Below are 19,253 nucleotides of genomic sequence, written 5' to 3' on the forward strand. Positions count from 1 at the left end.
GGGTCTGGGCCACTGGTCTGCGGTGCAGGCTCCCCAGCACACGAAGGCACCGCTCTTCGTGCATGTCCTCCCGGAACCCGGGCAGGAGCCGGGGGCTCGGCCGCAGCCGCTGTGGGATCTCAGGTGGACGCTGGTCTGTCTTTGGGGACGAGAAGCCTGCTGTGGGGCCGTCCCACAGGGGACGCAGGTCCGCGCGGCAGGGGCCACCAGGTCCCTTTCACCTGAAGGCAGGACCCGGGGCTTCCGGGTTTCAGGCTGGTGCGGCGCCACTTAGGGACTAAGAGCCGGGCTTGGGAGTGGGACCGCCCGGCCGGACCCCACGGGCGCCCCATTCCGCGGCCTCTCGTTTGGTCTCCTTGAGCTGCGCGTGACTGCGGCCGGGGGGCTGTGCTGTGAGGAGCCGGACAAGGTTTGGGTTGGTGGAAGTTCCCTCCGGTCTTCTTCACTCTCTTTCAAGCAATTCCAGTTCTTACCATTGAGCCTTAAAAAGGGTTTCTGAACTATTACCTTCTGAGGGCTGTCAGGAGTGTATCTAGAGTTTAGTTTTTTAAATGAGAATTAACTTCTGAGGCCGCACTAACCAGTTCTGTGGAGGAAGCTACAGGGACAATCTTACACTTTACTGAGACGGACCCCCACTTCTTACGGGGACACCATCCAGTCCCGGCCTAGACAACAGCCTGTGAGGAGACCCGTGCCAGGCAGGCCTCCACAGAAATGCAGCTGAGGGCACGAGGAGGGGGTGGGGGGGAGGGGGGGGTGGGAGGGAGGGGGGGGGGGGGGGGAAGGGGTGGGTGGGGGGGGCGGAGGGGAGGAGCCACCGGCAAACTTCCTTATTTCATCTTACATGACTATTTACACTGATATTGAATAAAAATTGAATTTGTCACTATAGCAACTGCCACATCACATGGCGCCTCTCCTGCCTTTAAATCACAAAAAGTATTGAAAAGACATTTGTGGCCCACACGATGTGGTACTTTATATAGCATTTCAGAAGGAAGAGATGTTGTTTCATAATAAACTCGTATCTGTCAGTATGTCGAGTGCCATTAATTCTATCAAACACACTTCTGTGTGATTTTCTCCACTTTTGAGAAAGAAGAACACAGGATGGGGAGCGGCAGTGAGGACTGCGTGGCGGGGGGAAGCCACGGAAACTCCAGTGGCCCGTCCAGTGAAACTCGGAACACCTCATCTGGGGGCCACTGGGCAGGCCCTGCCAATATTTCCATGCAGAGCTCCCATGTCAAACACAAATGAAGAACGTTTACAAGAAAACAGGCTTCCCTCAGGACCAATGCACTTTTTGCATCTAGGAGGAAAAAAGTTCCATTTTCTCCATCTCGAAATGCAGATTAGAATAACCCAACCCGAGGACAACTGTGAAGGGCCCAGATCTCTGCAGCGCACCCGGAGCCCCGGCAGACATTCGGCCATGGCTTCTGGGTCACCGGATGGGAACTGGGCAGGGACGCCACACATTCCCTGGGACCGAGCTGGCGTGCATAGGGGGGTGTGCGTGTGTTTCTGGAGAGAGGTTCCGAGGTTAGCCCTGGGCTCTCGGGGGGCCCGTGACAGTCGGTGTCCCCGTGCCAGCCTGAGGGCTGGCGGAGAGGAGCCAAGGGGGAGCCACGGGAGGCCACGCCAGCTGAGGAATATATCATGGACCCTCCAAAACTCAAGACCAGCATCTCAAATTCAACTCACAGTCTCTGCCCGAGAGGCCCCATCCACCCTGAATCCCCACCTTCTCCTGCCATTCCACTTTCCCTCACGTGCTACCGTCCTTTGTCTCAGAGACTGGAGTCCGCTGCTCCGTTCTGACGGCACCCATCCTCACCCACGGATGAGCGCCCACCACTCCACGTTAGGCTCCCCAGCCTCCGGTCAGAGCCCGCCGTCCGCCCTCCCGGCCTCCTCCACACACCCACACCCAGTGCTCTTCCCCTTGGATTTCCAAGTATGTGCCTTGATCCAAACACCAGCGATATTTTATTTTTTAATTTTTTTTTAAAGATTTTATTTATTTATTTGAGAGAGAGAGAATGAGAGAGAGAGAGAGAGCACGAGAGGGAAGAGGGTCAGAGGGAGAAGCAGACTCCCCGCCGAGCAGGGAGCCCGATGCGGGGCTCGATCCCACGACCCTGGGATCATGACCTGAGCTGAAGGCAGACGCTTAACCGACTGAGCCACCCAGGCGCCCCAAACACCAGCGATATTTTAAATGACTCTTGATATCCTCCCTGTGCACGACATGGAGCCACGGAAAATGTCCACAAATACGTGACTCTTGAGCTGTTTGCAGCATTCCCTACAGCAGTCTGCAGGGTCCAGAGGTCAGGAGCCTGGGGCGTTCAAGCGCGGTGGGGTTTCCTCCCGTGTCCTCGCATATTTGTACGCGTGAATGTGGACTCCCATACTTTGGTCGCATGTCTTTTCTTAGTTAAAATTGCAAAGAGTGGTATCAGAGATACAGTGACACAAAACTGCACACGCACTGAGCCAGCCTCAGTCTCGGGTCCCCGCGCCAGCGACGACACGACAGCTTCCCCTCCACCCGACCACCTGTGGAGCTCTTCCCCCACCTCTGCCTTGGGGAAGTTTACCCTCCTGGTCTCTTCACACTGTGGATGAAGGTCCCTCCGTGTCAAGTCATCTCCTGGGTCCGACCGGACCCCGGGAGCAGGGCCTCTGAGCATGTGCCTCCCAGAGGCCCCTGGACGTGGTCTCTGTCCACAGGCAGCGGTGCACTGAGACCTCAAACATCCGTCATGCCGCACAGCACTGCCCATCACGCGGAGAATGCCCACTAATTCCAGGGGTAGGAGCAAGACTGTCGATTCACAGACTTTTAAGGAACTTTTGGGATCAACCTAGTCTTGGCCAGAGAATGCTTTCTTTGAACAAAATCGTGCCCAGGGGCCCGAGAAGGGAAACAAGGGAAGCACAGAGAGTGGGGCCCACCCCTCACCACCCTCACTCGAACAAGACGCTCACACCCCAGGTCCCTTGGAAGACGTATATGAAAACCACACCGAGGGGCGCCCGCGTGGAGCAGTCGGCTCAGGGTCCGACTCTTGATTTCGGCTCAGGCTGTGCTCTCCGGGTGGTGAGATGGAGCCCTGCGTCGGGCTCCGCACTCAAAGCAGAGTCTGCTTGAGATCCTCTCTCCCTCTGTTCCTCCCTACCCACCCCCACTCCTCTCTCAAAATAAAATAAAATAAAATAGAATAAAATAGAATAAAAGAAAAGAAAAGCATGCCTAACATCACACTGCACTGAGGATGGGGCTCAGGACACGCTTCCCCCAACTATGGTGCCTGACATAGAAAGATCTCAAGCTGACGGAGTTAGAGATGGTGCCAGAGCAGGAGGGTCTCTCTGACGACCCCTTCTCCCTGAGGCAGCTCACAAGACCCTCATGAGACAGGTGCCCTCCCTGGAGCCAGAGGAAGGGAGTGCCCGTATCTCCTAGACAGAGCGACATGGAGCAGGATCCCTCAGTCTCCCCGCGTACTGCCCTTCCCGCACACTCCTTCACCTGCCGTGTTCCCCACGACGGTCCACCCCGCATCAAATCCAGCATAAAAGACTGGGGTCTGTTTCCTTGGGTCTTCCTCTCCTTATGCTCCCATGTCCTGTGCACCTTGTACTGAAGATATCTGTGTGCTCTTCTCCCGCTCATCTGTCTTTGTCGGTTTAACTGCCGGACCCAGCCAGGGAGCCTAGGAGGCTTGAGGAAAACTTTCCCCTCCCTACACTAGATGGAAAGATTTCCTTTTTTTGGAATCCGAACAGATGGCCATCCCTCTTCCCCATGAATCTGCCGGGTGACGGGGGGCTCATGACCACCCAGGGCAGCCGCCCTGTGGCTGACCCGTGGCACTCGGTCTGAACCAGGACCGCTGTGTGGTGAAGGGTGCGGCCTCCTATGTCCCCTCGCTGGGTTTCTGAGCCTCGTGGGCCAGCTATTCTCCCACTGAGATGCAGCTGTATGTTCATCACGCCATCAAGAGATCAGAGAGTAATTCTTATTTCAGAAGCACTTGTGGGAGCTAGACTCATGGGTCTGCCCTCCTGTGACAATCACCTAGATTATCTTCCTTCTAAATATCTGAGTTTTTCTTATAATATTATAATATTTGGAAGAAATAGGACTTCATTAATTTGAAGAAAATGCAAACAACTTTCAAGATGTCAGAAATCAGATCCTGAAATACGTCAAAATACCCCCAATCTATTAGGAACGTGTGGGTATACTGTAAACTGTTCATTTCCTTACATTTTGTTTCGAGATAGTTCCCTTTGGCTTAGAGGGCTTTAACGCTGCGTTCTGTCACCACGTGCGTGAGTCATAAGTGACGGGGAGAGAGACTCTGCCGAGCTCCTGGCAATCACCCTCCACTGCGCATGCGGACTCAGGAAGTGGTGGGGATGCTCGTATCAAATACATTTCAAAAAAATCGGAATGGTCAAAATCAGGTTGAACACTGCGTGAGGCAGTTAACATTAGAGAAACAGACATCCTTAGCTTTCTAGAAATACCTCCACTTGCCCCCTTTGTTCCCATTTTCACTTTCCAAAACTGGCTCCCAATCTACTAGCCTCTGTCCAGAGTGGCTTCTGAATGTGGATGGGTTTGGCAGAAGTCCAGGGGGACGCGGGGGTCCTGGGCTGGGGAACCCACCAGAACGACCTCAGTCAACTTCCAGGTGAGGGAATACCGCCAAGCTGGTCTCCAAACCCCTGGCGCACCAAGGAAGCCCTGGGGCTGCTGACAAGACAGAGGGGCTCCCAGGGGGTGTGGTAGGTGAGCCCCCATGTCCAGGTTCCGATCGGGGACCTGAGGGCAAACGATCAGGTGGGTGGAAAGGAAGGAGCCAGCGCTGTGGTGGTGGGCTTGCTGGCATTCCCCACCCCCACCCCGGGACCCAGGGCCGCCGCCCCACCCACCGCATCACCAGCAGCCCATCCACTGAGGCAGACCCCCCACCCGGGTGAGAAGGGTGGACATCCAGAATGAGCAGAGGGCGATTCCTTCAATTTTCTGAACAGTCATCATCACAATCTAAGTGCAACTCAAGTCTCCGTGAGTTGGGCCAATCCGGTGCGTAGATGGTGTGGTGTGACCGACAGGGATGCTTGGGGACAGAGATGGGCTGGCAGGGAAATCAAGCGTCCTGCTTTGCCCACTCTGTGCAGACCTCCGAGTGCAGAAATGCGGGGCCGAGTGGGGCACAGTGAGCGCATCTGTCTGGAGATCTAAATTTGGGGTCACCATTCTTGAATAAGTGAGCCCTGGGGAGACAGTACAAGGTGAATGAAAAGACTGTACCTGGGGGCAGTCGGAGACCCGGGGGCAGAGCAGGGCCCTCCGCATGGCCAGAGTTTCAAAAACCAGCTGGACCGCCACGAGGACAAGGAAGCTCAGTCCTTGTGGCAACCACGCATCAGACGGCGCTGAGGGCGGGACCTTCAAGTCCTGACCGGGCTGACGGGAGCAATCGGGTGCGGTGCTGGGTGGGGGGTACGCACACATGTTGAATGAAGGGTTTTGCTGTGAAGGGATCTGGGGTCAGAGATACCATCTGGTGTCAAGGGGTTTTTATTCAACAACATGGAAAATACCCAGTGTGTTTGTTTGCTGACAGTAGCGAGCCAGAGAAGGGGGGCCTGGTGTATAAACTGCAGGAACCAGCAAGGGCAGAGCCGGTACCTCTCACACCTGGGGAGACCCAAACACTCATTCCAGCTGGTGGTTCAGACGCAGGAGGGCGCAGGGCTCTGCCCCGTGCAGCGCACGTCAGGACCACAGACTGAGGGTGGCGGGTGCATGGTGCACAAACACCTGGGGGCGGCCGTGGAAGGAGAACTTTAAAGTCAGTGTTCTGGGCAAGTGAGCATCCTTGGACATGACCGTCTGGTGGTGTTGAGTGTTTGTCTGTGGTCTGCTGGTAGTGAGTTTGCAGTCTGTCGGCAAGGAGGGGATAGCAAAGCCAGGGAGACACGCCCGCAACCCAGAAATGGGGGGGCACATGGAAGAAGACACACATTCACACTAAAGCATGGATGTTCCAGACAACATGCAGCCGTGCTCCCTATTTGTGGACGGACGGGGGATGCATGAAAGAGGTAGTGATTCTGGTGGAGGTCCAGGGAGGTGAGGGTGAGCGCATTTGTAGGTCAAGAAAAAGCGACGGTGTGAGGCTCTCCAGACCTTGGTGTGAAGCTCGTCACCCGGAACGGACAGAGATGGCTTGCTCACCTCCGACAAAACCCAATGCAGGTGACGAGGCCACTTTGTCTTGAGAGGAGACGGTGAACCTTAACCCTCAGTGGACCCCAGCTTCCAGGGAAAGGGGAGCTCCACAGGTGGGAGGTTTGTCTCTCTGTTCGCTGCTGAGACCGGTCCTTAAACAGTGCCCGGTACACAGTAGGCGCTTAGTGCATATCGTTAGGATGAATGAGTGGACTGCCAAACTGCACAGGGTAGGCGCCTCTCAGTGTAGACACATGGAAACACTAAAGAAAATACATCCACTTAAAACCACACACAACTAAGACCAAAGAAAAGGAAGGGTAATCTCCAGATTCCAAAAGGAATGAAGAAATAAAGACGTGACGTGAGGGAGCTGTTACACTTGCTCTCAGAAGTCTGCGGCTTCACACAGGCCCCGGGTGTGGGGCGGGCTTGGGCGTGGGCTCTTGTCCACAGGAGGACCACGTGCACCCCCCGGGGGGGGCAGAACCTGGGAGAGTGGCCTTGTGGGAAGTGGACATCGGATGGTGCCAGGGCCGGCTGTGAGGGGCCGCAAGCCAGTGACCCTGCGAGGTGGAGACTGCAAGCACCTCCTTGGACAACAGAGGACACGGAGTCCTGTGGGGAGAATGGAGCCTGGGGGAGGAGGGCCTCACCTCACAGCTCGGGGGCAGAGGCTTTGGACAGGCGAGCAGACCAGCGGGAGGGAGGCAGGGGCCGCGGGAACAGGGTTTGGCCCAGACGCTGGGGAGGAGCGAGGACATGAAGTTGCAGCTCCCAGACCCTCCGAGTCCTCAACAGGCCACAGCTCAGGTTTCACGGAGGACAGTGTTTGCTGTCACGCTTCTGGGAAGGTCGCGCTCCACGGCAGCCAGCCCGTGGCCTCAGCCCTGGCGGGTCCTCTTTGTCCCGAAACCACGGGAGGCCATGTTTCCCTTGGAAGAGGAGCCCTGGGGCTTCGGGGGCTGGCCCCACAGTACACACCCCCGGGGCAGCGCAGCCAGCCTCCCACGTGGCCCACGGACCCTCGTGGGCAGAGGACTCGCGGAGCCAGAGCTTTCTTGGCCAGCAGCATTGGGGACGCTCTCCCCGGCCACCTGCCATGGGAACCACGTGGCACCAGAAGGGGTTCCCACCTGACGAGGACGGGACAGGACAGGAAAGCGGGGGCAGCACATCCAGAACCTTCCATCACAACTCCGACCCGCCGCCCTGTCGGGGCCTTTCTGTCACCGGCCACCGCGCCTTCCCCGGGCTTCGGCCGCTCTCCGGCCTCCCCGCCCCCACTGCGCTCACTACCTGCCAAGAGCACCACCCGCTGCAGTGGGGCAGAGTGGGATGTCCCGGCCTGATGCACGCTCCATGCTCTGGCCCCAGCCGGTGGGCAGGGAGAGCACCAAACCAGCAGAGTCTCGGTCCTGTCAGGTCTTTGCCGACGAGCTTCCGCCGGGCCCCCTGCACTCCGCCCGCCACATCCCTGCAACAGAGTGCACGGCACAGGCCGCATTCCCCGCAAGACTATTCCTACCCACCTACCGCTCAGGAAGCACTGGAGCCAGGCTGTGGAGAACAACTAATTAAGCACGTTCCTACTTCAAGGGCCAGGACTCTGGCTGCCGAATAGGAGATTCCCCGAGAAAGCAGCTCGTCTCTGAGTGGCTCTGTGGAGGATGTCTCTTGGGGAGCAGGGAGTACTCATAAATAAGCTGCCCCGTAAGAGCTAATTATCTGTAATCCCGAGTGCCGTGAAATCTAAACTCTCAAGCGCAATGGCACGATTGGTCTCGGTCTGCGCTGCCTTACGCGGGCCCACATACCACTCCTGCGAGGAACCACGTCCGCTCTTCTGCCTACAATTCATTAAATTGCCCCAAGACGGGGAACGCAAGCATCGGCCCGGCTTCCTGGAGGTGACTGACATCAGCTTTAATCGCTGATGGAGCATTTGGTCAAGTGCCTGTCTCTGAAACCAACACGGCCACGTGAGGGCACCACCGCTGTTGGACGAAGTCATGCCACAGAGCCTTCACGCGTGCATGGCGCCCTAACCCAAACGAGTCTGCCGACTCCCCCGAGAAGAGAAGAACCTCCCTCACTGGCTCGTGCCTACACATGTAGCAATTACAAAACCTCTGAAAAGGAAGCATGTGTTCTCTGAATAGCAATGTTTTCCTGACGCAGGACTGTTTTTTCTCAGGGAGAAAAACTGACCTATGATGGGTTCAAAGGCAACTCAAACCAGCGTCACATTAGCCGGGCACCGCGAACGGGTGCGTTCAAGCCACACGAGGAACCAGCCAACTGGCCTCCCCTAAGTCAGCATGCCGTCACCTGGCCTGTCCGCGGGCCTGCCCCCTGGCTGCCAACCACGCGCATCTCGGAGGGCAACCCTCCACTACTCACCGACCCGCTTCCAGCGTGAAGAATTTTCAGTCCAGACGCCTTTTCCAGTTTGTCCTTGTTGTCAACTGTGAGGAAAAGTTAAGAAGTACAGGGTCAGCGTGCAGAGCTAATTGTTCTCAAGTCACCCTGAGCATTCCCCTCTACTGGGAAACATTCCGTTAAGTCACTGCGCGGACGGCCTGATTCAGCCGCCAAGCTGGAAGCCAGTCTGGCTGGTGCACCTGAGCGTGAGGCCCTGCTCCCCACTGGAGGCGATGCACGGGGACGGCCTTCCTGCGGGCCTTCAGCTTCATCCACAAACGTTATCCCAGGGAACCCACAGAACTGTTGTGAAAAGTGCATGAGACATAGTACGTGGACATTCTTTGCAGACGGTAGAGTCTTACTTTCGAATGATATGCTGGTTATTCAGTGTGTTATCATTGGGAAATGGGTTTCATTAACTAGCGTCCCGAGCGCACAAGAAAGACTCACTGGACGGCAAGCCCGAGTGTGTGCATGCACCTCTGTGGTGCTCAGAGCTGTTCTCTGTGCTACCCGTCCCCTAGAGGAGACATTCCACGACAGTTTAGCTCCAGTACAAGCCTCGTCCTCATGTGCTCCTGACTTAGAATGAGGAAGACTTGCAGAGGATGAATTACCCTCCAAATCAGACCAAGAGAAATGAGCTCTGGAAACAATTAGCAGATGTAAATGAAAGCTCAGTAATCCTAATGGCAGCACCGCAAACCCACCTGCCCCCACTCTGTCGAAAAGAAGTGGTGTCACAGAGCAATTGACCTTGGCTCAATCTGTAGAAATAGTCTTCCGGATAAAGCCCATGTCACTTTGGAAATGAAAACCAGGAAAAACAGAGTTTTATTGCAGACCCTAAGAATGGAGAGTGCCTTCGAACCTTGAGAGACTATGGACTCTGAGAAACAAACTGAGGGTTCTAGAGGGGAGGGGGCTGGGGGATGGGTTAGCCTGGTGATGGGTATTAAGGAGGGCACGTTCTGCATGGAGCACTGGGTGTTATGCACAAGCAATGAATCATGGAACACTGCATCAAAAACTAATGATGTGATGTATGGTGATTAACAGAACAATAAAAAAATAAAAAAAAGAATGCAGAGTGCCTTGCCATTGTGGTTAATGCCGAACGAGACCAAGAAAACATCGATTACTCCACCTCTTACTGCGTCCCCCCCATTAATTGGGGTGATGGCGTTCTATCTTGTGCAGGGATGTGAATGAGATCCCCTTACAGCCCGCCTGCCTCATCTGGGGGCCTTTCGTTGTCTTCTAGAAAGTTTTCCCCTTTGAACAAACGCACATTATTTTTACATGCAGGTAATCATCCCCACACTCTGAAAGGATGAGGCAAACACACCCCTGTCTGGTTCAGAGCCTCACGCTCGGGTGCGGGAGCAGGGGGTGGGGCGTGGTGAAGCGGCGGCCCAAATGGAAACCCTGAATGGAGAGCAGTCTTCAAGAGAGACAGTACAAAGCAATCGATTTTAATGTTCTTCTGTGAACAAAGGAAACGTTTTGCTGAATGGCAAGCTACTTTTGGGGGGAATAATAGTGAACTCTTAAATAGGCTGAAGAACAGAAAGCACATGAAAATATAATTTAAAAAGTACTCCATTGGTTGCCACAGAGCAGTGACAGGTATTCCAGCCGGCCCAACCACAGCAACGTAGGGAATGCACTCCCAGAGTCAGCAAACCTGCTCCAAGGGGGCAGGCGGAGACCTCCACGCTGGGTGGCCGGGGGCTCCACCTGCCCCCCAGTGAGGAGGCTGCCGGGACCCTCCTTAAGGAAACCGTCCTGGTTGTGTTCCAAGGAAACGTCCTGTCGAGGCGGCGGGCATGTCTCCACCCGCACCAACAGGAGGCCGAATGCTGGCGGTTCTCTGCCCAAATGCCTGCTCGTTCACGGGTTTGCCGGGGAAGTTCGGACCCTCCCGCAGAGCAGACAAGCCCTCCCCTCATGTCTCCGTGGACGCACGCAGGCTTGCCGACCAGTCCCTCAGGCCTAGGCACTCCTCTGAGCCCCAGGCCCTCGGGCAGGCCCTTTCCCCGCACCAGAAATGCACTGCTGACCTCAGCTCGCTGGACGCAGCATCACCTGCCAAGCACCAAGCCCCCAGGTGCCAGAGACCTTCCCGGGGACTCCCGCTCACAGCCACGCACATCTTCGAGCCGCGCTGTGTGGGCTCACCATACGCCCAGGAACTGTCGAGCCGTGGTGTGGGTGCCACGTGGTTACCCTGTTTTCCCACCGCCCACAAACAGGGATGCAAATGCTCAAGTGTGCAGAGAACAGTAAAATGTAGTGAATGAGCCAGGTACCGGGTCCTTCTGTTTTCAACGTCACTTAAATGTGTGTAAAATGTCATTTTTCACAACTGGCTCACAAAATCTCTAGAAACATGGCAATGAGCCCCAGTAAGCGGAGAAAACCGGCTCCAGCCCCGCTGTGGAGAACTCTGTGCCCAGGTTAGGGACCGATGCGTCGTGATTCCCTGACTGCCTCACGCATGGACACGGCACCGTGCACGCTGGGCATCAGAACCCACATGCAGAGGCCTACGCCTTCCCACTCCTACCAGACGGTTTTCCACTGCCACCTTCCGACCAGCTCCAGAAAGTTCTGGAAGGGACATCGGCTGCCCGGCAGGCTCTCTGCGAAACACTGTGTCACCAACACGGACGGAAGACCATGGGCACCGTGTTGGGAAATGGATCAGGGAAAGCCCGACCCAGGGCTGTGCTCAAATGTGTGTCTGCCGTCTGCACAAGCGGATCTGGGCTCTGGGACAGCGCACTGGTGTGCACAAAGTGACCCTGGTGATCAGAAAGTATCACATTACTGTGTCATCGTGGTCTTCGCTTTGTCGTAAAGCAAAGTCATGGCCTCTGAGACTCGGTGAAGCCGTGGGGCAGCGGCACCTGCTTCCCCGGCTCAGGAGATGCCACCACCCCAGGGCCTCTCAAAGCTGCCTGACCTTTTACAACGGAGTTCACTCAGTTCACACCAATCAGCACTGGAGCCAAACAACCTGAGCCATGGAAATGACGCTGCTTCCACAGTAGTAAAGGTTTTCTAGTAGTAAAGGTGCAGGGGCTGGCTCACCGTCCCGAACTAACCCAACCAGAGTGTACGTCCAAGTCCAAATAACCAAATGACCATAATAAAAACAGCAGTAAGACTGTGGCCTGCCAGGTACTGAGGACGCGCGCTGCTCATACCAACCTCGTTAATCCTTAGAACCAGCTGCAATTTAGATCTGGCGTGGTCTCCATTTCAGAAATGGGGAAACTGAGGAAGCCCAGTGGGTGGCACTGCCCAGAGCCGTGGGCAGGTCTGACTCAGGCGGTGCGGACCCACAGCGCGGGGGGCTGCGCGTCTGGGGGGAGGGCACGGCGGGGTGGGTGTCTGGTGAGGACCCCCTTCCCAGCTTGCATACCGCTGCCTCCCAGGAGTCCACTTGCACGTGATGGAGGGGCTCTCTCTCCCTCTTCTTATGCAGACCCCAACCCTGCTGGATTGGGACCCCACCCTTGTGACCTCGGTTGATCCTTACTCTCCCCATATCTCCAAACACAGTCAGACCGGGGTAGCGTTTCAACATGTGCGTTTGTGGGCACCCCCCGGCCCCAGCTCAAGACCAGTCACGCCCAGTGACACCTGCAGGCTGACCTGTTCCGACTCCACACCCTGCCAGTGGGCCGGTAGGCAGGCCAAGGAGAGAACCGGGGTCACCCGGAGCCCCAGCAGCACAGGTAGGCCCCTGTGGAGCCATGGCGCTGAGGGGGCTGGGAGCCTCCCGGCACGGGTCCCCTCAAGCCTCGGGAGAGCCCTGCACCACGCTGAGGCTCCCAGGACTGTCAGGCTCCCCTGGGCACCCTGCTGTCCCCATCCCCCTTCTCTGTGCTCCGTCCGCGGCCACACCTGCCCCTGGGGGACTGCCGTCCCGTGACGGCCCCCAGCCTGCCGCCTCTGGCTGAGCGGGGCCTCTGCACGCTGGGTGCCCTGGGCTGGCCTCACTGCTTCCGTGGGCCACCGGTCTCCACCCTCAGAAAGACACAGAAATCATGCGGAGCTGCTGGCCCCAAACTCGGCACGGACAGGGCAGCCTGCCGCTTCTTGTCCAACAACATTTCCCCAGTTTATGCTTCTAAGTCCTACGCGAACCTGTTCTCAGGAGAGCTTCTCTCCAGGCCAGAGCCTGGAGCCACACACGCGGCTCAGGAGCACCTACTGACCCCCTTCGTGGGTCACTACCAGCCACGCCGCAGGGCGGTTTCCACCACGTCTTCCACCACGTCTGCGGTCAGACCGGCTGTGGTCCCGTGCACGTTACTTCGCCTCACCTGGCCTCAGTTTCCCCTACGGAAACTGCATCAGAAGCTTCACTTCCCGAGCAGCGGGGAGGATGACGGTGCTGTGCACACCCCAGCTTGGCACACGGCAACAGTTTATTACTTGCTTTACCGAATGCGTAGCAGCCACCGTCTGTTTGCTCACTGCTCCAAAATGCCAATAACCTCTGGTCTCCAATACAATCAATGTTGATTGACGCTGCTTCTGTTTGCTGCAGAGGCCCAACACCAGCGAATGTGCCGGGTGGCCTGGGTTAAGGTCTGGCTTCTGTGTCAGCGTCACTGTCTCCCTGAACCCCCTGGTCTGAGCTTCGCTTGCCCTGTGAGCCACAGGGACGCCCGTCCTCTTCTGCGTGACGCACCTGCTCTCTCTGCTGCTTTCCCTCGGGGTCTCCTGCTCCGTCCGCCACTCATAGTGAGGACTTGAGATTCCTCAACTTCACATCTCGGTAAAACCATTGTTTCCTGGCCTTTCCATACCTTTGAATCAGAAAATCAAGAGGTGGGTCTGATAATCTATATTTCCTAAAAATTTGCTTCCATCCCTCATCACTAGGTAGTTTTTAGGATTAGCCAGGTTGAAGTGCTATTGAAGAGAGAATTAGTGTCTGTCTGCTAAATCGTCCGCCCATCAATCCATCCATCCATCCATCTAGTGCTCTCCGTGTGCGGCTGGGTGGCGTGCCAGTTGTTGGGCGGGCGGTGAGTGGGCGAGCCCTGGCGAGCTGAGAGGCTATCAGAGGGCCTCCCATGAGGCAGGATGCAGCAACAACGTGCCCAAGGTTCACTGAGAGGGGCCTCCAGATGTGACCACGCTGCTCCAGATGTGGCCCAGCCAGTGTCAGCCCAGTGGGATCACGGTGACTGGGGGGGCTCCCTGGGAAAGTCTGGGAGAGTCCTTGAGTGAGCCTCGCCGGCAGTGCACTCATGATGGACTGGACAGGCAGGTGGCCCATCACTGTCACCTCAGGACATTACGTCTGTCCCTGTGATAATTGATGCTGCGACATCTAGCCCATTCCTCCATCCTACAGATTCTTCACCCAGAATGCAGAGTGTCAGTCAGCCGTCCCGAACGCGGGCCTCCGGACTGTCCTCCACGTGCATGGGTGTGTGCGCACGCACGCACACACGCACAACAGGATGGACCCAGCCACGGTCCGGTGGTGTGGACCCATCTTTCAGATTGATATCAACCCTCACATTCTACACTTGGCTACAGTTGTTCAACAGGAGGTGAATCTACCCCATAATGCTCCTCTGTCCACATTTCCTCATGTTTCCCACAGGAGATCATGGGCAGCCCGGTGTCCTCTGGACGCCATCCTGGTTCCAGGGCCCCCCTCGATGCCACGGTGGGCTCCGCCACAAAGGGGATGAAGAGCGTTGGGCACGTTGCTTCAGAGAGAACCCGAGGCCGTGTGCACCGCCTGTCTGAGAACTCCTTCCAGACCTGCGGTGACACCACATTCTGGGAGCCCCACCCCCCACGCTTCCGAGGAGACTTCGTGGTGGGTTTCCTGCCACGTCTGCAGGCCCCTGTGGGCAGCCGGGGGCCGTGGCGCCTGTGGCCCGTGCTCTTCCATCCCTTCTCAGTCTTGGGGTCACATCTTCTCTGTTTTGTTGTTCTTACTGGTAGAGGCCAAGCCCCGCACGACCCCGTGCTTTTCCTACAGACGGCACATGACGCGTCCTACAGACAGCCATTCTTTGCTTCTTTTTGCTCAAATGCACCTGACGTGAGAGCAGACCCAGTGGTCTTGGCACTCTGCAGCCCCCAGGCCCCCCAGACACCCTTCTCAATGCTATCCTCGGGCACTCACTGTCTCACAGGATCTGCTCCGGGGGTGCCCCCAGCCGCGTGAGTTTCCTCCTTTCAGAATCCCCTCCGCGGGGTGGAATTGCAACATGAAGATCCTCGGCCTTGCCCTGTGCCTCATGCGCTGCCGCCACCAGGCCCTTGGGCCACGGCCCTGGTGCATCTGCCCTGCAGCCACGCGGTTCCCTCCACATCACTGTCTATGCGAAGGGCCACTTTCTGGAATGCCACGGGGACACTGCCATGTTTTTCAGTCTTTGGCTAAGGCATTTTCAGGGGAATAAGGAAAGCTTTGCTTCTGCCAGACGTTCTGTCCAATGTCAGCTCCGAGTTATTTTTACAGCCCAGCGCAGACTCTGAGCTGGTGGGCCCGAGCAGGCTGGCGGGCCGGGAGGCGGAGAACCTGGGAGAAGCTGCTTTAATAATGCCGAGAACGATGCCTAAAGCCTATTTTTATCTTCACGGGAGACAAAAAGGGTTTCCAAACACAAAAAAGAAGTCCCTTAAAATTAAATTCACTAGATGAAGGATATGCAAATTATCTGGAGAAGCAGAACCCTACAATGTTCTCAAAATTCTGGACTAGCCTATTTAATTAGTATTTTAATTTATCAGAATAATTCCTTGCACTGGACAATTTATGCAGTATTCCATGTAATTAAGCAAGTAGCTACAGTGTAGTAATTTTGCCTCTCTTTGGCCTTGTCATTTTAACTGAAAGGGTGTGCAAAAGTCCCTTCTGTGATCTAAATGGGGGCCAGACAACTGAATGGCCGAGCTCCATTAGCAAGAACACAGACAGGGAGTGGGGAGCAGGGGGCAGGCGAGGCTGGTGGGGAAGCTGACCCCCTTCAGGGAGCCCCGCTGCTGGCAGAGCTGAAACCACTGTTCCTGGGGGCACAGATCTGTACCCGGACACATTTCCACCTCCAAAATCCTCACCCGCTCTGCCGCACATTTATACCCATAGGGGCATCCGTGAAAGGGGTGAAGCATGTGGGTCATTCGGGGACCTCAGAGTGGCCCTACTGGGCCCCTTTGCCTGGGAGTCGGCCCCTCGAAAGCTGCACAGCTGGAGCCTGTGCAGGGAGCGGGGAGCAGGCCCGCTCCACCCCGCACAGCAGGTGCCGTGGCCGCCACCCCCGCCGAGGAACTCTGCCGCCCTGCCCACACCCTCCTTTCTTTGGTGGGGGCAGAGAAGTATCATGGGGTGAGGGGGCCTGCTGAGGCCCCCTGACCCCGCCCTAGAAATAACACTGTGCCCAATCTTCTCAGGGCAGAGCATCTTATGCAGGAATTAGAAAAAAATAGGGACTGTCTCTGCCTAATTGCAGTTCATTCTTTTCTCACACACACCTTTTCTAAGAAGCAGCCCGAGTCAGCGGCTGAGGCCCGTGGGCATGATTCCTCTCCCACCGTAGGGGCCGGCTGGAGGGCCCATCTCGGCAAGTTACAGCTCCCACGCTGTGTTCTCCCGGATGGTAACAGGTATTCGGTGAAAAATGGGGTCTCAGTTCACACAGGTTGGGGAAACACAGAGCTAAATAAAGCCAAACACAGGTACACATACCTGTTGGCCTTCTCAGAACCTTTAATCTGCTGTGTGCTTGGTGGCCGCCTGGAGGTGGTGCGGTGTCCCCGACAGGCTGGGGACCACATTAGACCACGGGGAGGGGCCAGCAGGGGAGGCACTGGGAACTGCTTGTCAGCCTGACCTGCCTCTGGATCTGGGGCCTCCCGAGGGGCGAGGGCCCTCCTGCAGGGCCACAGGTACTTCCCTTACCCCTAGGAACCCAAGACTCTCTCTCAGAGGGACGGGGCTGTGGCTTCCCATGACAGAGCCCTGCCCGATCACTGACTGGCCTGGAGCCCCAGGAGGAGGCCGACAGGTGGTAGAAGGAACTCCTGTCAGTTAGGGAAAGTGGGCCATGGCCTCTAGGAGCAGCCACGCATAAGCTGGTCACGGTCACGGTGGGAGGGAAGGAAAGGGGTCTGAAGGTACAGCCCGGGAGTCGTGGGGCGTGGGGGAGGGCAGAGGTCACAACGGACCGCGGAGGGAGGTGCAGGCCCAGGCCCTGCAGGGCGCTCCGCGTGGACACCAGGCCCCAGGCCTTCCTGCTGCGAACTTTCTCGGGGGCGTGAAGGGGTCCTTTCTTGAGAGTCCTTTCTGCTCACGAGGCCCTGCAAACAGGTGGTGTCCTGACCCCGGTCCTTGAAAGGATTCTTGGGGCTAACGCATGCCCATGGCTCATTTGGAGTTCTGCGTTGTCCCACTCTGGAGGCTGGGCCTAGCCCACCAAGAGCATGCCCTCACCCTCTCGGATCCACTCTGTAGCAAGCCCCATCCTTGAGAAGGGGGTCTTTCTCCCTCGCAAACAAGATGCCCTGGGGTGGGGGGGGGCACAGGGCTGGCTGCACCCGCAGCCCCCTCTCGTTCTTGCTGTGCCACACGCCCCTCCGCAGGGTCCCGGGCCGGCCCCCTCTCCACTCAGCCCCACAGATGGGTTCTGCCCTGCAAACCCCCTGTGAGGGTCAGAGGCACAGTAGGACCCCTGGCAGACCCCCGGCGAGGGCGCCCCACCTCTGCGGCCTCTGTCCTCTGCTGCCCAGTGTGGTGTGGGCCTGGGGCGTGGGCACGGCTGAGCCACAGAGACACCGGGTGGAAGAAGACACAAATTAATCACCTTGTCAAACCTCCCAGAGCCGGGAAGTAACAGACTCTTGCCTCGAGCATCACCTCCCAGCCATGCTGAGCATCCACAGAACCCTCTGCACATCTCAGTCTGTGGTTCTGGGAGTTCTCAGGGGCTGGCACAGTAGTTCTACAGGTTGGCAAGAGAAGCATGTGCCATACTGATGGATTCCTATTGCTCATCACTGTGTACGTGCATCCGTCTAGACGGGACATGCCTGAGTCATGCTACACGGCTTCTTTCCACCGGCAACCATGTGGGTCCTGAAGCTAGACAGAGTTTATTTTTATAACAGTGACTACGACTGGATTACACTTTCAAAATGCAGAATTACAAATTCCTCTTTATTAATATTTTTGATTTAAAGCTTTGTTATCTATTATTATATTTTGTTTCATAACTTTAATTGTCCATTTTGAGTATTGCTAAAGAGTCATTGCTTTTTTTTAAATTTTATTATGTTATGTTAATCACCATACAGCACATCATTAGTTTTTGATGAAGTGACCACGATTCAGTGTTTTCATATAACACCCAGTGCTCCATGCAGTACATGCCCTCCTTAATACCCATCAGTATTGCTAAAGAAAAAGAACCTTTTTAAAGATATGTACATAATTTTAATGTTCAGTTTCATATGTATTTTGTATTTTTGATGAAAACACCTTCACATTTTACACTCTGTGCAATTACCTTTGGATCATTTCCGTCTAAATGCACAGATTTTATGAAATCTTATTAAACAATATAATTAGTGATTTTCTGAAATAAGGGGAAGAAAAGACATTCATAAATAAATATTCAATAATTAAGAATTACATATCTTTTTCACTCACCAAACTCTGCTAGTGCAACACCCAAACATGCATGATAAGAATTCTATAGAGCTATCTTTTATTATTTGGCTGGTTTTCAGAAATAAGAAATATAGCTCTATGCATATTTAAACAAACTTTTTTCATTATGAATATATGTATTTCAAAGTATGAAGATCAAATTTTTTAACGGCTCGTTAACTTGATGTAGACATTTAAATATTAGAAACCTGGCATGGGGCCTCCGTTTGTGCTGTGCCTTGGGTCCCTCCACATCAGTCCCTCGATGGCTAGCACAGCAGACTCGCGGTCCCTGGAGGATGCAGGTCATTTCTTCACTCCTCTCTGCAAAGCCCTACCTCGGGGTCCCAACTCCACAGGGTCCGTGTGGTAGGTGCAAGGCTTTCCCAATCCGACCCCAGGCATCTGTGGCTCCTTCTATCCTTGAACACCCCCTGGGGTACAAGCCTGCTTCAGGGCCTTTGCACATGCTGTTTGTTTCCGGGGCTCAGTACCCACAGGACTCACCATTCTCATGTGTGGGGTTTTTGCTGCCCATATAAAACAGCAGCATTGCCTGGAATGCCCACCTAACCCTTCTTTCTGCACCTCCCCCAGGATGTAAGCCATGGTAGGACAGCCCCATGTCCTGGTGCCCAGGACAGCGCCGGGCACATCGGAGGACACCAGGGACTATTTGCCAAGGGAATGGTCCCATGATTGATGGCAGGAATAAGCAAATTTAGTCCCTGGGGCGGTGATGCACCATGACCATGACGATACATTGCCGCCATATTGCTGTCACGGGAGCCCGATTTCACCCCTGCCATTCTAGTTTTGGAACCCAAACGATTCGTCCTGGAATCTCCTAACTCCCTTCCGACGGGATCT

General features: G+C 55.7%; 1 protein-coding gene across 5 annotated transcripts in view; it reads right to left on the minus strand.

Annotated features, from left to right (window-relative positions):
• The window catches only part of PTPRN2 (protein tyrosine phosphatase receptor type N2), an 822,430-nt gene that overhangs the window by 258,527 nt on the left and 544,650 nt on the right, over positions 1–19,253 (minus strand). For all 5 annotated transcript variants that reach the window (XM_025859126.2, XM_073888925.1, XM_073888924.1 and 2 more), the window contains one exon: positions 8,666–8,730. In XM_025859126.2, coding sequence (XP_025714911.2) covers positions 8,666–8,730 — 65 coding nt within the window. The remainder of the gene's footprint in view (positions 1–8,665; positions 8,731–19,253) is intronic.

The sequence above is a fragment of the Callorhinus ursinus genome, unplaced genomic scaffold (assembly GCF_003265705.2).
Source record: "Callorhinus ursinus isolate GAN/ISIS: 27379988/994484 unplaced genomic scaffold, GSC_fseal_2.0 scaffold99, whole genome shotgun sequence".
In the NCBI taxonomy this organism is placed as follows: Eukaryota; Metazoa; Chordata; class Mammalia; order Carnivora; family Otariidae; genus Callorhinus; species Callorhinus ursinus.